This window comes from Taeniopygia guttata, chromosome 13, assembly GCF_048771995.1.
Source record: "Taeniopygia guttata chromosome 13, bTaeGut7.mat, whole genome shotgun sequence".
Lineage (NCBI taxonomy): Eukaryota > Metazoa > Chordata > Aves > Passeriformes > Estrildidae > Taeniopygia > Taeniopygia guttata.
This window is the reverse complement of record NC_133038.1, coordinates 662,243-685,996: the sequence shown is the minus strand read 5'-3', so window position 1 is coordinate 685,996 and position 23,754 is coordinate 662,243. Positions and strand designations below refer to the sequence as shown.

General features: G+C 42.1%; 1 protein-coding gene across 3 annotated transcripts in view; it reads right to left on the bottom strand.

Moving 5' to 3' along the window:
- The window catches only part of FNIP1 (folliculin interacting protein 1), a 64,316-nt gene that overhangs the window by 35,129 nt on the left and 5,433 nt on the right, over positions 1–23,754 (bottom strand). For 2 of the 3 annotated variants that reach the window (XM_030284264.4, XM_030284267.4), the window contains exon 2: positions 2,068–2,194. In XM_030284264.4, the coding sequence (XP_030140124.3) occupies positions 2,068–2,194 (127 nt within the window). Of the gene's footprint in view, positions 1–2,067; positions 2,195–8,718; positions 9,806–23,754 lie in introns of those variants that run through there. The other variant, XM_030284265.4, reaches the window with a different exon arrangement.

The window sequence follows — 23,754 nt, the reverse complement described above, 5'->3', positions numbered from 1 at the left end:
TCTGGCCACTGCCAGGCACTCTTGCAAATGTCTCCCCGATGTTATTTGCAATCCAGAGGTATAAGTCCCATTAGGAAATGGGGGGTGAGAGGGAAGAGATGCAGAAAGCCTTGCACAAAAAGTGGGGTGCTGAACAGATACCCTTTCAGAACAGAGAGTGCCCAGCCCACACATGGCTGGCTGCAAAAGGGCAAGAGTGCCTTGGAATGTGCTTAGAGCCAAGATCTGGCTTTGTATAGGCAGGGTGTGTCTTTGCTAATGAAAATCATGATAAAGAGCAAGAGAAAGGAACAATGCAATTCCTTGAAAATGGCCAGTACATCCTGCTCATGGCACAAACCCACACTGAGCTCACTTGATCAAGCCCAGCCAAAGACTCTTCTGCATGTTTTTACCTGCAAACTTTTGTTTTATGAGAAAAGCTTTGCCTACATGACATTATCTGAATGCTGGAGTAAGCAGGCACAAGGCAAGCAAATGCTTCAATATATCCACTTTCAAAGAATCCTAATACTACGAAAAACAAATTTATCAAGTTCCTACAGATGACTTCTGGGTATTTCAAATGCCCTGGAAAGAGTTTCCCTCCACTAGTTTCGCGTGGAGATGGTGACTACAGCTGTTTCCCTCCCCTTTAGCAAAGAAAAAGGGAAGATTCATATGGAACCATATCAGCTCCATTATCAGCCATTTATCCTGTTGCTGTTGAGATGCCAGTCAATGAGCTTTCTGAAATAACCCAAAACAGTGAAGTTTGCATGTTCAGTGGACAAGTACACATCTATCTTAAAGAGGTTTTAGACTTTCAAGAAATTAATTTAAATCTGGCAAGACGATTTACACTGTAAGTTATTTTTATTAATGAAGTAACGGTGGTAAGTACAGCCAGCAATTCATACCAATAAACCACTTCTAAAGATCTCCTGTCTTTAAAAACCTGTCTTCCTGGCAAGAACATCAGGAAGAACAGGAACTAATAGAACCATTCGAACAAGTTTAAACAAAAAAGAAAGATGCATTTTTTAACATTTGTGAAACCTGCTTATTTCACAAATTCCCTATAAAAACTAGGAAATTTGAATCTTGATTCATGGCTATAAAAGCACTGGAGTAAGCAATGGAGAAGCCTAGAAGTTTGTGCCTGGTAAGACACAGACTCCAGAGGTTTGGATACTGGACACAGCACTTGAGACCAGGGCTAAGAGCAACAGGCTGGAAGAGTTTGGAAAGCTGAATGAAAAATCTTGCTGTACTCCAATACCCAACAGGAAAACCAGGGCTTGGGGGTAATGTGTTATTTTGTGTACTCCTGCTTACAGAGGGACCTCCGTAAGTCCTATAGGTAAAAGCAGCTGGAATCATTAATTTCAATTCACACCATGCTTTCTGCTTGCAGAGCTTAAAATTATTTGTGAATGTTTTTAGAAATGGTGAAAAGGAAGCTCAAAGCAGCGAAATAAGTTGTCCAGCCTCACACCACCACTTTCAGTAGTACTGTGCCCAGAAATGAATCTTCTGTCCAGAGCCCTTAGAAGGAAGTATCCTCATCTGACCTCATCTATTTCAGTTTCAATTAATAGATTACTACACAAATCATGCCAAAAGGAAAAACAGAGTTTTCAAGTAACTTTGTGTGAAAAAACTGTCAGCAAAGCATACAAACAACAATGACAAAGTTAAGCAAACAGGACATAAGAGGACACAGGGCTGGGGAGACCTTCTCATTAAGAATGCAGACCCCACCATGGCAACTAGATCACTAAATCCCAGTTCAGGCCCTGTTTCAAGCTCCAGCATTGCTTGCTGCAGCCCCAGGAAGGAATCCTTCTCGCTGCAAGAGCAGAAAGTAGATAAATCCCAGAATAAAGAGATCACTATAGTATTTAAAGCTGGTAAGAGTGAAACCACTGAAGCCTGAATAATTTGTAACTTAACAGGCATTTAAATATAGCCCTGCATATAACCAACATTTAAATGTCAATGTGAATAAAACAGAACATATGCAATTTATCAACTTGGCCATTTGAAAAAATACAACTATAAACATGTAAATTGCAAAATACTCACCGACACTGAAACATCCTCTATTTTTCTTTTAGCACTGGAATCAAATAAGACATTCCGTCCTCTTCTTTCACAGTCCTGATACACAATCAGTCGGATCTGGCTTGGGTCAAACTCCGGCAAAGGCCAGCTTTAATTGAAAAAGAAAAGAGCAGAAGGATCAATTACCACAACTCTTTATTACACTGTTCTTTTTACATCACCTGCATATACAACTTGATTAAAACAGAGTCCAGAAAATTCAATGCCATTTCATCAAACCCTTTGATCCTGTAGCCAGAACTACAGTCTTTGTTTTCTTTTCTTCCCCTACATGTGCCAAATTACACTGTCATAAACTGCACCATTCCTCTACAACTGCACAAAATGATGTGTGCAGCATTAATAGATCTTGTGCTCTGTCTTCTGATGTTTTCATGTTCCAGCTATCTAAAATCAACGTCATAGAACTCAGCTTTTGTGTTTAAAGACACCAAAAAAACCCAGGGCGGTTTGAGAGAACCACCTGGTTCTCTCCACATAAGCCACGGTGACTCAAGGGCATGGTCAGCAAACCACACAAAGCAGTCCTAAGACACCTATTCCCAAACTGGTTTCCAAGGGAAGCTTTCCTGAAGCCTTAGAACCTTCCCTAGTGCCATACTCCAGAGGAGGTCTCACAGGGAGAACTTGCATGGATCAGGCTTGGAAACCATTCCATAATCTTCTCTTTAAGGGTGCTTTGTAGTCACCATCTTAAATTTTCACTTTAAAAAGCCAGCCATCACTTTAAAGACTAGCAAGCATTGTCATCTCTTGGCTTGGGAATCCATTTTCACTGACACCATCTCAATTCTTGGAAGATAGGAAACAAGATACCTGCTGTACCCATGAAACCACCATGGATCATCTTTCAGCTAGTTTACAAGCCATTTCCTAGATCAAGTGAAATTCTGTCTTCCTTATTCTTGGCTTTTAGGCAAGCAGTGTTAGCGTGAACTTCAAGAAGCCAGAAACAAGGCACTGGAACTTTCCAGCCATTAATGAAGGATACAGATTCCCAATTTGCAAGAAGCTGTACACGTATTTCAGCCGAACGACACCCATAACACGGGTTAAACCTGGCATGTTAGACTCCAAGACAACAGTAAAATTTCCTCTCTAACTCAGCACCCAAAGGGTTTCCTGCTCTGTACCCACATTTTATGTGACCAATAAGTTCTGTAACAGCAGAAAATCCATTTGACCACCAAAGCCATCATCACTTATCAGAAGCTTTTAAGGCTGTTCAGTATAGATACACAAGTTTTACAGCTCATGTAGTTACAATAAGGTGAAACTAAGCATCAAGACATACAGTTACACATTCTCCTGAGATGGAATCTATTTCCTAATCTGCCCATCCCCACCATGTAGCAACAAGAGAGAAAAACAGAAGCTGCAGAGAAGATGGTGTGCAACAAATGTCCAAATCAACTTATTACAAGAAAGAAAACCTTGAGCAACTTGAGCTGAAATAACTTCATGTCTAGATTTGGGGGCAAAGAGCCACATACCCTCTCATTTGGACACCTAAAGCCGAGTGTTACCTGCAGCATGAAATGCCCACATGAAATGAGGACACCAAGCTGAGCAAACTCTGTACCAAAACCCAAGCACAGTGATAAATTCAGAGCCAAGCTTACACTTACTGGAGGCTCTCCTAATTACCTCCATCTTGCATTTCAGAAAATGTAAGAAAACAAAGCCCCTAGTTTGACACATGCCTGGGGTGTTAGCAGCTGAGAGGCACAAAAGGCACTAAAGCTGGGGATGGTAACTGCTAAGAGTATGACTTTGGCTACAAGTGAGGAGGACCACTGGATAAACTGGCTTCCTGGAGGAACAGCCTCCATATATTAAAGAGAAACCAGCGGAAGTCCAGAAACAAACATTTTTTCCAGATAGGCCACTGTGGCTCCTATAAAGAAACTGTGACAATAACAATGACTTGCTTGCCAAAAGGGTGCTATTGCTTGCTCCACCCTTGCAATGCGTTTGAATTTCCTTCACACTCAGACAAAAGCATGTCTTCCATTACCTAGTACTTTTGATATTTGACTTTGAAATTACTGGCAAAGAAGGCAATAGCTGTTCCAGATCTTAGGAAAGTCTACTTATAAAAAGCTCCAAGAGCAGATTACACACTAAGAGGAGGGAAAGCTAAATATAAAACTCTTGCTGTATTCAGAAACATATTTGATGAAAGTAACAAGAGCTTGTTTACTTCTCAGCTTCTTCACATGACATTTTAACTTTCTCTAGACAAGAATTTAGTAGCTATTATCCATCATAATTTGTGATAATTCCAAAGAAGCGCTATCTCTGTTACATAATAGCATCCTTAAGCACATTTCAGCCTTACAAAAACATTCCCTGGCAATAGCAGGCCACTTCCCAAACCAGAAGAGCCTTTCAGAGAGCTGGGGGAAAGTTCATTCAGACAGACAGTAAACAGAAGGCAGCCTGGCACCTCCAACTCACCCCCACCAGTGAGGGGGAAGCAGGACACAGAGCTCTGCTTTTGTTGTTAGCAGATTTAAAATACCGTTAAGCTTGATATCTGAATAGATTATCCCCAGAAACATAAAATTCCTGCATGCAAGAGGCATTCTCAAAACAAATATAACAGGGCAGCACTCCAGCGCTCCTCTTCAGGCAGATGAAAACTGACCTAGATCTTCTGAATATAATTAGTTCTGTTTATAAATGGAAAGTAACTTTGACATTTAACTGATGTTTTCTTGAGATTCCTACAGGAAAAGCAGGAGACATAGAATCAAATGTTCTAGCAATGATAATGAAAGGTGAGTCTCCATTTCCCACACTTCTCTAGAAATGACAGGTTCTTGATGAGGACTTTTTCCCACATCACCTATCTGCCACTCTTTGATCTTTCCTTGAAACGTATTAGATCTAAAGAAAAACCCCAAAATTAACCCAGGGCAAAAAATCCCATAAGAACTACCACCAAGAAAACCCCAAATACCTTTCACCAGTAAAAGTGTTTGTGACTTTGTCACACAGTGCTGTGAGTTTGGGCATGGAGCAAGAGAAAAATTGGTGACAAACAAATTCCTTCTAAGCAGGACTCTGCTCCTGTGGAGATCCCCACTATACAACTGGGGATTCCTCTAGAATGAGATGTCCAAAAATACTTAGATGGAGTGGAAATCTGTAGACATATAAATGCCGTATGGGATGTTTTAGAAACAAAACCCAGCTCTCACACCATGACAGACTGGTTGAGGTTGGAAGGGTCTTCTAGAGGACATCTAATTCAATGCCCCTGCACAGACCCTCATACAAGTACAGAGTGCAAAAGAAAAGGAATTATTTGGGAGAGAAAGGGAAAATTTCTTATGATTAATGATGGAATTATTAGAAACTAGCAACAATGAGACCAAGATCTGAAAAATGGTATTTTAATGCACATTCAAACTTAAGCCCTACTGTTGTTCAGCTCTTCCCTTTTTTCATCTTTTCTGCTTTTCTGCCTTTTTTACCTTCAGTCACCAGGAATATTACCTGTAGCTTACATTTACAAATCCATTTCATGCCTCCTGCCACCTCTACTACAGAGATTCACAGCAATCCTGAATTCCAACTGCTCTCTAAGGATTAATTTTCTTGTATTCCTGGAGTTTACTACCACCATCAATGTTTCTCAGCAAGAACTGAATGGCTGTAAATTGGTATTATTTCCTCTGTGCAAGTTTTAATAGATGACACAACAGACACAGAAATCCTTTGTTACCACTCCAACAATTAAAATACAGTATTTTCCCCTGTAATTGAATCCCAGTACATTCCTTCCTCCTCGTTCCCACCTAAGACATGAACAACACTTCTTCATTACATTAAAGGTTTAGCTTAGTATTATCATCCCTCCTGGCTGAGACTACTTTTAAAACTGTTTATATTAACATGGCTTAGATAGCATCTGGTTACTTTTAAATAAAAACAGATACTTTAGAAATCTTAAAATAAAGCAACTGAAGCAAAACGATCAAGATATTAAGCAGGTAGGAACTAGAAAAGAGTTTTCTAAAAAGTAAGGCTGCTCAAAACCAGAATAGGACTAAACATGTAAAAAGTAAGCTGAAACTATCAGTCAAACTATTGTTTTCCTACATCATGTTACCCATAGTTATAAAAATTGCCTGGTGATGAATCACTTGGAACTATTTTTAAATGCATCTACGCAAATGATATTTATAGTTTATGCCAGCTTATCTGTTCTGCATGGTTTACATGTTAGCACCTTTTTAAAGGGTGATAGAACAGCCCGGCAGAGCAGACGGGCCCACCTTGTCCCGTGCTCCCCTCGCAGGCGCTGGCAGAAGGAAACATCTTCCCTCACTCCTGCTAGATGAGCATCAGAACAGAGGCACAGGGATTCCAGAGCTGATCTCCAGCACCTGTGGATGATTCTCCAGGTATTACCTTTGTTCCAGTGGTGCTTAGACCCAGCCAACTTCTACTACCCAAACCTTTGACAGAGGCTGCATGTGTCATGAAGAGCTAACATTGTAAATATGAGACTGTTCCACTGAATGCACTGGGATTTCAGATTATCTCCACCTTCCATGGAGATGTACAGCCACATCAAAGCACACTCACCTGTACCTATACAGCCCAGTGTATGGGATCCTGCAGTTACTTTGCTACAGGGAGGGGTGATCAAGTCCAGAACGAAGTCCAACCATCCTATCATACTCCTCTCAGCCCTGAAATGACTTTTCCAACCAGGAATTCTGTTCTTCTCCCCAAATGCCTCTGCGGATTTCTATTATCTCTTATTAGATTTTTTTCTTTTGGCTTTGAGATGATACAACAAAAGTTGAGAATACAGGATTAATGGGGAGGGTCTTGTACATACTTTAATACCTTCCTACTGCATTTCAGTAATTCACTTATTATTTGACCATTATTGTACAAACAGCTGCACAGACCATTCTGAAAGATCACAACTAATTTGGAAACAACGAAAACAGAACTGCAATGTGTATTAATGATGCTTGCAGCTTTGGAAGACCATCTCCTCTTAGAGGCATGGGCAGGTTATTTATTTCTTCAACAACAGCAGCTGAAACACAAAAGAACTTTCTCAGGATTCACAAGACAAGGATGATCCTGGCTGCACAGCTGATTTGCAAAGCTGGCATTTCAAGAGAGAGATTCCGTTTAAGTGCTGGTGACATAACACAACCATGAGGCTGTAAGGAGGAATAAAGTTCCCTAAAGTAGAAAAACTACGGGGCCTATACTTAGAAAAAATTTTGCAAGACATTTGTCTTTACAAGAGCTGAGGTCATGTCAGGGCTGTGTGACTGCGGTGGTGAGCACTTGCTGATTCTGCACAGAACAGCGGCGTTGGTGCCTCGGCCAGGGCAGGCAGGGAGCCCTCGAGGCTGGATTGCGAAGGAGCTCGCCCGGCGCCCCGGGTGGCTCTGCCCTCTGCCACGGTGACCTCAGCTGCGCTTTCACAGAAGTCACAGGACCTGGGTTCTGGGTAGCATGGAAGAATAGACAGATGGTGGATCATCTCAGCGACAAGTACCCTTGACTGCTTGCACGTTTCAGGTTTATCCCATGGAAATAATGTTCCTTTAAAATACAAAAAACCAAATCCAAGCCCCCTTGCTTTTCATCTCTTTTCATCTTCTCCACCACTGTGGAGGTCAGCACCCTGCTCCATCTCTAAGTCAGTCTCATTATTTACCAGCTTAGCAATCCTCACCTGGAATAGATGCGCTTCTTGAGCTCCAGGAAACTTGTGCTGCTTATACTAAGTACATATTGTACACCAGGAACAAAGTACACCAGCCAGGTAATTCACAGGTATAACAAACTTGGACCTGAACTTCAACTGCCTGCCAAGCTCCTTGGCTCTGTCCAATTCTTTATCTGTATATAAAGCTGACTTTCGTTTGTTTTCATTTTTTCTCCCTTCTAATGAGAGTCACTTGACTCTCATTAAGATACCTAATTTATACTCTAAAGTCTAATACGTGAGCCACATGCTCTTCCACAAGCAAAAAGATGTAACACTGACAGGTTAGGTGCAGCCTAGTCAACACAGTAATCATAATCTGGAGTGTTATACTGAAAATAAATGGGTGGGAAGATTTTGTTAAAGGTGTATAGTATGTTGAACAACCTCACTATTCACACGCCTTGCAGAATTTAAAATCACCGTTAATAATTTCACAAAATATTTTTGGGACTACTTCACTTAAGCCATTTCAAAAAGTTTTAAGTTCAGGTTTTAGCTGATTTAGGTACATGTACGCATGCAGATATATGCACATACACACGCAAGTGTCATGCTCTCTTGAAATATTTTTAATTAAAACCAGACACAAATGAGACACAGCTCCTATCAGGTAAATTCACTAGCACTGAACAAAATTACATTATTCAAGCAGACTGCACTTCCCTTTGCAAAGTTACAAGACAGAACCAATTCAGGCAAAAAAATTGCATCATTTTAGCATAAAATGATAGTGAGAATCATAAAAAAATAAATCTCTAGAATATTCACATCTCTGGAAAATAAATATTTCCATCACAGGGAAAATAACAAGCTTCCAAATAATTAAAATTATCTCAAGAACTGTGCAGCAACCATACCTGGGAAGCATCTTTGTCCCCCGAGCAGTTCCACTTTTCAAAATCCCTATAAACTCCTGTTGTGCCTGGCTGCCAACTCAGGTTAATAATAGCAATGAGCCATATTCATCCAAAACCACAAGACTGTCAGGTGACATATCAAGAGGTCTGAATTTAACTCAAACAAAAGACTCTCCATGCTGCAATGCAAAGCCTTAATCCTAGCAACAGGAGCACAGAAACCACCTTAAGGACAGCAGTGTCGGGGTTTGCACCCGGCTGCGTGTGCGCTGCCCCGGAGTTTCATAACCCAAATCCTGCCCCACAATTCTGCACAGCCTGGCATTTCTGCTCGAGGAAACTGCGCCCGTCTCCTCCGCTCCTTCGTGTCTCTTCCAGGCTTGCTGCAGAGATCAGCGTCACTCAGGGGGAAGCCCGGACCTGTCAGTGCCATCCATCCGCCCGCTCCCGGCCGCGGCTCATGACCGAGTCCCCGCAGCGCCGGGATTCAGCCCGCTCGGCGCGGAACGGGGCGGCGAAGCGGGGCGGCCCCTCGCAGCCGGCGCCCCCAGCCCTCACGCTCCCGGCCGCGGCGGGGCTCTGCCGGCGCCCCCAGCCCTCACGTTCCCCCCAGCCCTCACGTTCCCGGCCGCGGCGGGATGCTGCCGGCACAGGCCGGGCGTGCGGGCGGCCGGGCCCGCGCTGGCAGCCATCATGTGACGCCGCTGTCACCGCGGGCCACCTGCGGCCGCCAGCCCGCGGCACCCCGCGCCCCGGCCCTGCCTCCGCAGCGCTCCCCAGGCGGGGCTCGGCGGGGAAGGGGCACGAGCAGCCCCCGGCCGCCCCCGCTGCGGCTCCCGCATCCCGCCCGCTGCTGCTCCCCCTCCCCGCTGCGAACAAAGCGCGCTGTGCGCTCGGCGGGGGCTCAGCAATATTACACGGCAAGAAGCGGGCACATGCAAGACAATTGGATGGCCGCAGACGGGGAAAAAATTAAATACGCAAAATAATGCGCTGAAAGAAAACCCGACCAAGCCGGCCGGCTGTAAACAAGGTTTCCTGGTTGTGCTCCGGGTCATGCTAGTAAGGGTACCCAACCATCACAACAGCAAAGTGCGTTTTAACAAACATTAAATAGCAACGAACTATTTAACAAACTTATCTCTAAACTGTGGGGGAGGAATGAGACAGACAGACAGGAAAGTGAAGAAGGAATTGGGCGTTCAAAAATGCAATGCATATTAAAAGCCATCTAGTCCTGTCACAGGCATCAGTGGGGCTAATCACTCGTACTATTAATTCTGTATGATCTTCGGATAAAATTCAAGTAATACACGATGGCAGAAGGCTACAGCATCACAGTTCCTACTTTGGGTTTTTTCCCCCAGTGTCTGAAAACCTACAAGTTTTGCCAATATTTTAAATACATAAGCAGCAAAAATAGATTTATCATCAGGATATTCAGTTCCACTGCATCCCACAACCCAATGATATTGATGGTTCCCCTGTATCACAGAGGGGGTGAACTGGTGCACCTGTTCACGGACTTTGATTCCAAGACCATACAATCCCAAGAGGATAGATGTTGCTTGTGATCTGGAATGGATTCCAAAGCAGAACACAAAGCTCCCTGTTCTGCTATGCATCTCATGGGTTAAGTTCAGGGAGAAATCCTTAATCTCTTGCTACCACAATGGTTTTGTTGCTGTTTTATAGGATGGTAATATTTTTATGTTTGGTGCTGGACAAGTGTTTTGACATAAAAGCAGCAAAACTAAAGAGAGATAAAACCATTATCTTTTGTTACCATGCTTCACAGGAAGTTTCCCATTTAGAAATGAAGAATTGAGGCCCTGATGCCACAAACACATACACTGTACACTTGACTTTTCATATATGACTAGGGAATTCAATGGAATTACTCACATGAGCAAAACTGGGCATGTGCTGGTTACAAGACCCATGCCTTAAGCCCAAATCTTGCCTTTATAGCTTAAAATGCCAAACTTTAGGAGACAAAAGCAATAACATCTGACCATTCCTAGCGACCTTCTTGATCTAGGGAAGGAATGTGCACTGCACAGTAACTTCCTTTACCTGTATGGCAAAGACACCACTCTCTAAAGGTTACTGATGTCAAAAGTGACCTTTTTTTCTTAGACATGCAATGCTGAGAAGTGCCTTGTATTATGTAAACATTTATTTACAGGAGTAACATCTAAGGTTGCCATTTTCCATCAGGGTAACCTGATGCGTATTAAAAGAAGTGCTTTGAAAGCTGACCCAGCCTCCATCCAACAACTGACCAGGAAAAATACTGGAAGGAATTTCTCTGCAAATAGAGACAGACTCAAATTGTACAAAGAGTAAACAATGCTTTAGCCAGATCAGTGAATATTTATTGCTTGAGGAAGGAATTCAGATATTCAATGTTTGTTTATACACATTGTCACCACTCCCATATCCAAGAAAACACTGGAGCATCTTTAACATGAGATATGCACCATCCTCTTCTCTAGGTATATATTCACCCTTTGAAAGGGTGAAGCTTTCCTTTTTTTTGGTGTCTAAAATTTGAGCTTGAAAATTAAAGCTGGTAATATTACCCTGCTTCAGAAAAACACTCAAGCTCAAAAAAATGAAGTTATCAAAATCTCCTGCGATAGCCCATCATTTGCCAGGCAGGTATTTCAGTATCCATGCACATCCACCCAGCTGCAGATGGGAAGGATGTGGGCAATGGTGTTCAACCACATCCAGCAGCCCAGAGCCCAGTGGACCCTCTGCAGACCCCCATGCCCAACTTGGGGGGGGAGGGGGCATGTTCTGAAACACAGAGAAACCAAAACAACCCTAAAACAAACAGCACCAAACATAACCACTTCCTTCAATGTAGACAAAGGCATTTCTGAAAACACTTAAAACCAATGCAAAGGCTCATATGCAGCTTTTGGGTATAAATAATCTGATTTTAAACCAAGCAGACAACAGAGTTTGCTCCAACCACAGGCTAAAGAGTAATGAAATAATTAATTTTTGGTCTTCACTGCCTTAACAAGTTTTTTCAGTCTTTCCTCTAAAGAAAGGCTTCCCTCACACATATTGTAAATGCACACAACAAAGAGCCAGTGAGTGAGCCAAGAAATATTTATTGCTTAGTAATGCACAAAGGTAGGAGCTGGAAGCCACACTAGATGAAAAAAGAGAAACCAATTAGGATTTTATTTGAAATCTGACTAGAAATACTTGGATACCATTTCTCTACAGAATATTTGCCTTAGTAGAATTACCACTGAGCCAGACTTCTAAACAAATGTGCTTTCTGGGCATTTTTATATCCCCGCAAAAAAAAAAAAAAAAAAAAAAAAAAAAAAAAAATTCTCTTTGCCGGAGAGGAAGAGAGCAGATGTTAAAATCATGAACCTTCCATACATACCTAGAGCACATATACAAACCTGCAGACACAAACATAAGCCCAGCCAAAGGTCAGCAAGAGCCCAAACAATGAGAAAGATCACTGCAAGCAGCCCTCAGGAGTTTCAAAACCTGAGCCCTCTATTCTTTAAAGGAAACCAGATTGTTAAATGCTGGAAAAAGTGCTTTTGATATGAGATTTAAAAAAAAAATTAACAAGTTTATAAACTCTCCATACACAGGATTCTCACTACCAGCACAAGGTCTCATGACTGGAATAAACTGTCTCTACTGGCATTGTAAAGGAGCATCAGCAACTACAAATCTGCCTATGAGCATTCTTGGAGGGTAAGACATGAAGCAATTATCTCTCTTTTAAGAACATGGAGACCTCAGCAGATTGACTATCCACTGCTGTAATTTTTCATGTCCTGATAAAAATGCTGAAAATAAGAATAACTATCAAATTAAAAATCTGATGCATGGTTAAGTTACTGAAACATTTGTGTTCGTTCTGTATTGCATTTCCAGTCGCAATCTACTATAGGACACCAAACAAACCTCCATAATACCAACTGGTACTGCAAGACAACAGGGCATTTTCCCCCTGCCAAACAGTTATTTTATTGTGCACTCGGGTCTGCAGAGCAGACTCTTCTGCTATAGCTATTAAAAATGAAGTGTAAATGCTGTGTTCTGTGTGTTTAATGAAAAGTTGGGGAGAAAAAAGTTCCATTACAAACTACTTTTGATGAACCTAGTTGGAAATACCATAGTTGTTGGAAATAAAGACTGCTAAAATCACCCAGAATTATGTAATGCAGCAGAGGAGGGTTATGGGGACCAGTCTGTGATCCCTCCTTTGTGCTGTGCAGCTCTGGAGATGTCACGAGAGGTTCAACAATCCTTAAATCCACACACAAAACTAACCTGACAAAACAAAATTAAGCTCACAAGCTCGGATTTATCAACTGCAAAGTCTGCTTAGGGAATTTAATGGTGAATTGATGCTTTTTATTTTGGAAACTGTGAATATCAATAGATGAGACAATGAAAAGACAAACAAGAGTCAAGGTTGACTGCAAGACCTCTCTTGTCATGAAAATGAAGACATCTTAGGAATCACTGAGGCTCAACTATTGTTATCAACACCAATATTAACAATAATAATAATAAACCCTTGAAAGATTCCTGATGGACTAAGGGTACTTTGGTTGAATACTTCTAACATTTTCAATTTTTTAATAGACAAATATTGAATTTCCTGTATTTATCTTCAGCTTAGAGTGTCTTTAAGGCTTTTATTTTCAAGCACGTCTCAGAAACCATAAGGACTATGGCAGTTTTATTCTTTTTGCACTGCTGAAAACTGAGATTTTCAATATTACTTCAGGAGACATTAAAAGAAAAGCTGCAAGGTGCATAACCGAACTGCTGGTGTGCTGTAGCTGACATGTCAGCTGATTCTTGCACCAAGCAAACACATCTAAATAAGCTCTTTTTTTTTTTTAATCAGACAGATACATCTAAAAATAAATACATTTTTAAAGGCCAAAAGACTAGCATGTAAACAGCTGCAATTTTTTTATGTCATGGTTTCTAACCTGTGAGCTGTAGCAGGGTGGGTGATGCCATGCTAAGGGTGCCAGGATATAGCGGATCCCTGCCAGGGCATCTGCCCAGAGCCTGCTTTTTCCATCTTGAAACCCCCTGGCCTGGCTGCAGGTGGCCAGGATACCTCCAGCCTGGAGATGCCACCCCATGGAGTGCCCAAACCACCGGTGCCAGCACATGAGAGCCACCAAAGCTCCGGCTGCAGCCCCTGCACTGCTGCACAGCCCTGCAGCGACCCACCAGCCTCTGCTGCCTCGGGGTGCAGGGACACATCTGCTGCTGCTGATTAAAACATCCTGCAATACTTGTTTCGTGAATTTTAAAAGGGGAAAAAATATGGCCTTGGTGGTGAAAGTCATCCAGCACAGGCAAGGCAGCACGGGGCTTGGAGCATTCCTTGGCAGTAAGCCACGGTCCTGTAATTGATTAAGGTGGCTGCACTTATGACCGAGTGATAATTGAGAGCCTAATAAATCTCCACACAAGTATTTGTCACTCAGAGATGGGAAGCAATCGTTATGGACCTTCATAATGAGCCACAAGTGGTAAAATTAGAGCTAATATTAAAAATACCAAGAAAGCCCACAGATCACTCCTAAGTTCCTTGCCCAATGTCCACATTCTCAATTAAATTTCCAGGAGTGTCCAATGCACAAGGACTATACTTTCAGGCTTTAAGCGAAATCATCCCCAGCACAAACTCAAATCACTCCAATTCCTCAAGATTATGTTGAGAACTCCCTGGTCTTCCATCCCCCTACCCCAGATCTCATTTATCTGCATATGCAGCATTGCTTTAGCCGTGGTCTACATGCTATTCTTTTCTCTGGGGAAAAAAGAAACCAAAACAAAAAAAGCAGAGCCACAGCTGTTCGGGGTTGCTTGGAAAAGGAGGAAGACAGAGGTAAGTAGTAATTCTCCAAAGATTCACAGGGATCAGTGCCTGAACAGCATTTTACTCTGTCCCTCATGTGACTTTAATTAGGTGTTGATTCACTCAGTCATGAGACACAAGGAAAAAGGGCTGCAAGCCCCAACGTCAAAGTAATGCCTGTTCTGCCAGTTTCTGTATTAGCAAAGCACAAAGGGGACATCCAGTTCTGAGAAGCAAAACTTGTGTTTTCTTGCCCATAAACCAATACATCACATCATTTCAACCTTTCCATATTGAAAAAAAAAAAAGTAAAAAAAGACATATGAATTATTTCAGAGAAAGATGCTTGTGAATTCCCTGATTATTCTTGCCTGTATGAGCCAGGACCAGTGCATGTGTGCACAGGGTGAGCTCCCTGGCCAGGCTATGAAGCCCTGAGAGCAGAGTGTCCCCTTCCATCTGGTAATCCAGGTCCAAGCTGCTTCAGGATATCAGGGTTTCTTCTGGGGTTTGTTTGTTTGCTTTTGGGAAAAGAATACAAGCTATTTTTCTGTGGCTTTATTCCTGTTGTTAAGTGAATTTCTTGGCCTCCTTAGCACCAAAAAGCTGTTCTGTTATGGGGTCTGGTTCCCATAGCAACAGGCTTTAAAAATATCAAAGAAATTTTCAGGACATGGTAAACCAATTTCACAAACTGTGTATGTTTGTAATAGGAAAAGCTGGTGGACAATTATTTATACATACTCAGTTCAAACAAGGTTTGACATAGGGATAATCCCAAGATGCTGCTCTCAGCCCGAAGCCTGGGGTTGTAGAGGACTACAGCGAACTTTAGCTTGCTATGTTACCAGGTCATTTATCAAGACAGTCACATAAAATTAATAGATGATGATAATTTTTCCGATGCAGGTGACATTTAAGCTCAATATGTCACTGAAATGCATTAAGTGCCAAAAGCTTTTTTCCTGATGAATACAACCCCCTAAACCTTTGATTTTAAATATTATGTGCTTGTAGTCTCAATCTCCTCATTCATGTAGATGTTACAACTTATTCAAAACACATGCCTGGTGCTAAACACATCAGTGGTTCATTGGGAGCAGTCAAAGTACTTCCAGACTTACAGCATATGCCTAAGCACAGTGCTGATTCAGCCTTATTCCCCCATCAGCTTTCACCAAAACCCCATCTCAGTTACACAGGAACAACTGCAAACTAAAGACAGAGGATGATTACACAAGCAAGTATAAGAAATTCATACCTATGGAATGAAATCCCAGGCTGCTCTATCCATAGTGATGCTCATTAATATCAACACCCCACAAGTCCTAATGATAGATACTCCCCATGAATCAACAACTGCTTGACACCAATGCTGTCACTTGCCATCTAAGCATCTTCCAACAACTTCAAATGTCTGATGTGGCCCAATTCTGCAATCTTTCTGCACACAAAGTGGTTACCTGCTGCCATAAGCCCAGAAGACTTTAACCCATCCCTTTAGTTAACCATCAAAACCCCTAAATGTCAAGTACACTGCATTTCAAAACTATTGCCAGGCTCTGAACCAGAAACAATTAGGAATGATTTCATAGATCTGCCAAATAACTACTGAATATTTAGGTGAACTGGGTCTATCCCACAACTGCTTTTCAGGAGGGAAGACTTTTCCAACTTGGCTCCAATCCATGCACTGAACATCCCTCCCTTACTGGCTCCACAAGTCAAACAGGCCTCTACTTAACTTGCAGAAGGGATGAGATCTTGATTTGTGCAGATATTGCAAGAGCCCCAAGACTACTGTGAGGAGACTAGACTGCTTAATTCTCCAAGGCAAGAGTCATGCTGCTCAACTGTTTTCCAAATTAAGCATGTAAAGGTGACCTGAAACTATTTCAGGTAGATTTATATAGAGCAGACACTAAAGACATTGGTTGACTTCACTTTTATGTAACTCATAAGGACATGAGGACAAATAAAAATCAGATGCTTGAACAAGCCACAACTTCATTCATATTGGAAAAAAATATATAGACAATCAGAATATTGGATCAGCCTGGCACCTTCAAGCAAATGCACCTTAACTGTGAGGTCTTAAATGCTTTGATTCCCCAAAGCAGAAAAACATGTAACAATGCATTTAGCTATCAGCTAAGGCCCACTCAACCTTTAAACCAAGCTTAACAAAGTGCTCTACTGGGTTTGCTCCATCGTGCTTTGCTCACTGCTGCAAGGAGCTCTGTACCCTCAGGCTTTCTGCCATCTCCTTCAGTTTTCTAAGTCTCACTACATGCTCACAGTTTTGGGTTTCCAAGAATGGTAGGAATGGAAAATACAGGGTAGGACTGGCCATTGCCCGAGCTCTTCAATACAATTATCCATCTAGAGGGATTTTCCACAGCAGAAAGACTCAACTGGTCAAGTATTACTGAGAACCCCACATGACAGATACATGGCAGCCTTGAGCATCAGCTGAACACAGCCCTTACATGCGTCAGAGCTTTTCTTACTGCTAAAATCTGTCCGTGATAAAGAAAACTGCAGGTTCAGCTCAACATGCCCTCCCTGAGTATCAGCACTGGAACTCACTCCAAACACACACCTTCCTTATCACAGAACTGAGCTGGAACACACAGTCCAAACCAGCTCTGCCTGACAGAATCAACAGAATCACTTGATAAAACCTACGTTGTTCTACTGGGAGAGGCTGTACTTAATCAAGATATATATGTATATTTAGTGTATGTTCAATAAACCCCTCTTTGCTGGTAGTAACCAAATTGATGCAAACATAATTCCAGACACTCCCAGCCACCACAGCTTGCCAGCAGATTTCAGTCCACGTGAGCATCCTTAAAATGTGGAACCCGAGGAAGCCTAGTGCTGCAGGTAACCTGCTGTGAACCAGCCACAGCAACACACAAAGCTATTTACTCCACTGCATCAAGGAGAAAGGCTCAAGTGCTGGACAGCAATAGCTGTCAATGCCACCAGGACATTTTAGATTGGGTTGTTTTATCATGGTCTTTCTAAACAACCTGTTGACAAAGTTAATTGCTCCCTTTGCTTTTTGTTTCCCTTTCCCCTTTTCCTGCTCATGCACATCACTTGATGTGACACAACAGTAACCCCAAACACGATGCATGCCTCTGCTTGTGGCAGGAGGAGGAAGGGACAGCACAGCACCCAGAGGAACCCTTCAGAGAGGAGATGCAGCACTGCAAGCCTCAGAAGACACTAAGAGAGCAGAAGAATAGAAGGGAAAGCAAGATGGGCTTTAATTCTCTTCTTCTTCTGTGTATGAGTGCATGTGAGTAAATACAAGTTCCCAAAGCAGAGCACCAAACAGGAAGAGTGACAATGAGGAAGAACACTAGAAGGAACAAAAAATCCCAAGCAAAATGAATCACAGTATCACTATGGTTGGAAAAGTCCTCCAAGATCATCAAGCCCCACCTTTGGCCAAATACCACCATGCCCACAAAACCATTACACCCTAATTGTATGTATGTAATCACAGCAGCATCATACAACTGCTTCCAACTACACTGGCACATGTACCTTTGTAACGTTCTTACCACAGGGCAACTCCTAAACACTTATACAGCATCTATCAGCCGACAAAATCACAAAAATCTTAACATCATGGTTCTGATCTACGAAGCAGCTGGGGAAACACCACAGTCCTCTCACAGACAGCAACAGAGCAGGGCAGTGAGGTTCCTGCTCTGTGGTATCCTGATTACTGTGACTTGAGACAGGTGCTCACACACTCACAGCCATGACAGCAAATGAAGGCACCTGGGTATATTTTCAAATATACATGTATTTTGTCTGACACAGACAAATATATACATACATGACACAGATCTACTGTAGGGTCTTTCCTGCTCTTGTGATCTCTTTTCTCCCAGCATGAATATCCTTCAGCAAAGCTCAAGGCTTTGGCACTGAAAGCCTTCAAACCCTAGTGAGGATGCTGAGGACTCTACAGAACTGGGCCATTTGGTATTAGCTTTAACGCTTAAGTTTCTCTTTAATTTTTATATAAAAACAAATTTCTTGTCAAATTCCCCATTTCCTCTATATTTTCTTCTCCTCCATCTTCTCTATCCATACAGAAGAGGACAATTACCATTACTGAATATTACATTATTTTGCATGGGTTTTTTCTCCAGTGTGGGCATAGACTAATGTCACCCCCTGAGTGCAATTCAGCTGACTTGTCCTGCTAGCTACTAATAGAAAAGACCAGTATTTAAATGAGTATATACTAAACCCAGGTGCAGAAAAACCCAACAAAATCCCAGACAGACAAACAAGACCCCATAGTACCTGGTGTATTATCTTCTGAACCCAATGTGAGAAAAAGGCTTACACAACACACAAACATAAGCTACCTGGCAGTTTCTGAGCATGCCTCAATTTAAAAGGAAAATCTGATTACAAATTTTAAAGCAGCTACATATTCAGACCAACCAAAATTATTCATTTGCTGATAACTGCAGAAAAGATACTATGGGAAAAATAAAAAAAAACCTACTAAAATTTAAAGAAAGTAAAATAAATTAGTCTTATTACAAAGTGATATTTTTGCTTACCTGAAAAAAGTTTGATAAATATTTCTTTATACAAAGATAAAATTATGTTATAGTCTCAAAAGAAAATAAAGTTGCTTTGATTTGGTTTGGTTTTTTTGGGGTTTTTTTTTGTTTTTTGTGGGTTTTTTTTTTTTTTACTTCTACCCTTTTTTACTATGTCTGTTTTGGAAAAAAAAAAAAAAAAAAGAGGTCAGCAGTTCATGATTAGCATCTCTTGTATAACTAGTAAATATACCCAGTTAAGAAATCATCATGCTCCTTTTCAGAGCTTCTTAGTACTCCATACTGTCAGTAGAACAATTTCCTTTTCTACTGAGCAAGTAGAGTAATTTCCAGTAACTCACAGCAGCTGAAACACGTTTAAGTACTGAAAAAACCAACCACTTTTTTCTGTCTGACTATTTAAGTTCTATGTCAGTTTGGGCTGCCTTTAAATAGAAACACAGTACTGTAAGCCAATTCACTGTCCTGACATTTGAGGCATTTCTTTAACGCTGTCTTAAGGGGTAATACTGTTACTTTTCCTGTAGGAACAAGAAAATTCTGGCAGACTTCTTCCCTAGCAGCTTCTCAGATGTTCAGATAATGTTATTCAACTAGAACAAGCTCCTGAGAAGGAGCACAGGCTCCCCCCAAGCTCCACAGCCTGTTCCCTGCACACCCAACCACACAGCTTATCATCTGCACCCATTCTTCATTAACACCTGAACTAACACCGTTTTTCACTACAAATTTCTGGTATCAGGTTTCGTGAAAAGGAGTAAACAAACCATTCAGCCAACTCTCCAAATGGCAAGAACATTTTCTAGGTAAGGCTTCACGGGGGCAGCGTGGGGAGAGTGCAAAAATACTGGAGAAGAATCTCATTCATTTGCCACTGAACTGCTCACCCGTGATGTGCTTCCTTCTGCCCGACTGGAGTCTTCCATCATTACTCACAAACATGACAAACTAAGTGCTGAGCACACAGGCTTGGGAGCCCTGATTTTAACCTTGGACACGCATGAGACAAGAGAAACCTGGGTATGCAGCAGGCACTGCGTGCTTTGATACTCATCAGATACCAAAATAATTTAGCTAACAGAGGTTTTGATATTCTGGTATTCACAGTAGTCCAGGACTGGCCTTTCTTGAGGTCACACTACAGCTGTTCCCTGCAAACTATGCAGGGCAAACAATGGAACCACATGCCCATATTCTGGCTGTGCCCAGGGACACAGCCACTGGACACAGGAATGGACAAAGGGCAGCCAGCACAGAGCTGCACGGGTCCTGACAGGCAGGAGACACCCAACAGCACCCACAGCTGTTTCACCAAAGTGAGAGAAACTCAGCTCACTCAAACTTCTGTTCTCACATTCTCCACCAGACATGACAGAAATCAATCAAAAGGTTTAGAAATTACTGAGGGGAGTGCAAGGCCAAGCACTGCAATGTGTGAGCCACCATTTCCGTAGCTCCTGAGGATAAAATAAAACAAAATAAAAAGACATATAGCAAAGTAACAGTTCCTTTGGACAATGCTCAAACAATTTACCTTCTCTGTCTTTGAGTGGGAAATGACACAGGAACTGTGGTGAAGATACTGCTCTGGCTGAAACAGGCACAAGGCCAGGATCTAAAGTCAGGGCTGAACTGCATTTGAAGTATCTTCATTTATCAACTAAAACAGATGGAAGAGAACTGTAATTTGGCTCCTGTTTCTTCCCAGCTCTATATCACACAAACTGAAAGAGCAGAAGGTTTCTGGTACTATTACAAATTTTATGTTTTGCTGACATTTTAGCTGGAGCAAGGGAAAAAACATTTGAAGGTGCTGAGAGTGAGGCACACACAGATCTGGAGGGGCATGAAACACCATGAATGTGTAGGGCATGATCAGTACCCAGAGTAAAAGAAACGTGACTGTTTCTGTGACATATTTTACTCATTTTAGACAAAAATAACTAGTGGATGTTGTGGAACGATCCTGGAGAAACAGAGCAGGATCAGTGGTGTGTGATGGATCATTACCATACCCTGCTGTCAGCAGGGGCTGTTGCAGGTCCACACGTGGGTACAGCCAACCACTGGGCACTGTTGGGCTGTTGATGTGGGCAGGGGGTACCTACAACCAGGATTGTTGCTACTGACACTGGCACCACTGCAGAATCTCCCCCCTGTACAAAATGGGTTCTTTCAAGGCCAGGGCTCCAAAGACAGATAATATACAAGAGCTGGAAGATACCCAGATTATCAACACAAAAGCATCAGACAGGACTGTTTAATTGCTTGATAAGATCTATGAAGTTAGAAAAGAAAAAAACTTTATCACAAGCACATTTCTTGCAGATGCATCTCACATACATGCACTGCTAATACTCTATATGTAGTTCATGGAGTATTTCATGTTGCAATTCACAAGTTTGAACAAGCTTCTCTGCAATGCATTATGTTCTGAATAATACTATCTCCAGAAGCTATCAGTTTCAGAGGAGAAAAAGACTGTTTACGCAAATGTGCAGAATCAACAAGTAAAAGCTTCGGTTGAGCACTAAGCAACATTGTTAACCATGCATTGTTGTAAAAATAAATAAATTCTTTTCAATACAAAGACTACATAATAACCACTCACATGTCAACGAAGCAGAACATAATTGTATTGTGTGTATTGGGCAGGTATTGTTAGAAATTAATGACTGAATGTAGTACTTATGGTCACATTCCTTAGGCACAACAGAATTACATGAATTTTGTGCAGATATATTTCCCACATGTGAATATATCCCATATATGGATTCTGCTACTATTCACTTTAAGTTGGAGCAGCCAGTGCATTAACTGATTACTAATTAATAAAATTATTTCCTGTTTTTAATGAGCATAACTTTTTTCCTCCAGCAGATATTTTACAGATTAAGGTTCTCTATCTAACATCACAAATGCAAAATTTTTCAAGTCCTCAGAGACAAATTCTGTTCTTGGCTGATTCTGGAAGCCCAGCACAAACACACTGTGGATTCGCTGCTGCAACTGAGCTTTGCATTTTTCCTAACGTTACTCACGAACATGTGATCCTGCAGACATCCAGCTCCAGATGTAGCACTGGGAGGGAACACAACCACTGAGCATGAAACCACTGCATGCATTACTTTCCACTTGTAAAACTGCTGAAGTGATCACCTAGAGCATTCAGCCAAAATTACAAAACAAGTTGCAGGCTCCAAGTCACACTGGTCCAGTTTATTCCAGAACAGAAGCTTGGATTCATCCAAGCTGTCACCATGAGCATGCACTAACTCAAAGCATAACAGAGCATACACAGAGCAAGGGATAAAGCCCTCTGAAAATACAAGGGCAATCTATCAGTCAACCAGATGAGCTGATTATCTCAAGTCAGCAAGGTTTATAACATGAGACACATAAACACACCCTCAGTCACCTGAAAACAAGTAGTGGAACTGTTCCAGAAAAGGAGAAGACACTGTAGTGCACAAGCAGATACACAGACATCCCATGCTTTTGGTTCATCCTCATGCCTCATGACCCCACTTGGAGCAGGAGAGGGAAAAAACAGAACCCAAGGGTTTGTAGAAACACCTTCTTTACAACACTTGCCAGTGTAACCCAAGTGTGAAGCATTTCCACTTGAGTATATCTATATGTACATGATTCACTCACCCCAACCTCTCCTGAAAAAGATTTCTAATTTAGAGGAAGGAGCTGAAACGCAGGAAGGGGAACCAAGAAAGTGACTGTTCCAAAGGCTGCTCAGACAGGAGACTGCAGCTATCCCCAGACCAGCCAGGCCATCCCACAGGGAGGAAGCGATGCCCAGGCGGGAGGAAGCCGAGTGCGCACTGACAGCGCTGACCTCGTGATGGCCAGGACGGGCAGGGCAGCCTCGTGATGCCAAATTCTCAAGACACCACGAGCTCCCAGCCACCACGGGATACACCAGGAGGAAAGGCAATACAGGTGACTCTTCACCTGTTAGCTCATTTTGTATCGCACTTTACCTCCTTCTAACGAAGGAGAGAAAAAATGAGCAGAGGGCTTTCTCATTCCACCACTCCACCATCGCCTTCCCCGTTCCGTTGGTGATGAGAAGAAGCCAAGGTGAAGCAAGGGCTAGGCAGAGGTCCCACCAGGGCAGGCAAAAGCTTTCCAAGGCACAAAGCCAGGCAGACACAAGCACCCCAACAGTTTTTAAATTATTTCATTTTTCTCTGCACTCACATGCACCTAGCATGCTGGGAATATCAATCCAAGTTAATTCCTTCAGATCTGGTAACAACGTAAGTAAATAATCACTGGATGGACTGCCAACCCTCTGATTATCAGCTCCTTCAGTCACTGTACAGATCCAGCTTGCAACATTGCTTTATTCAGAGCTAGCACCTAATTTTCAAGGACATGCTGGGTGTTTTAGGAACATCACATTCCTACCTGGAGAAGCACTTAGGATACCTAGAGAATGGTGGCAAGGAAGGCTTAGAGAGTGGCCCTTTCAGAAGAAATTAACAAACCTATCTTCAAGCTCTAGAGGTGCTCAATGGAATCTTGTCACTTGTA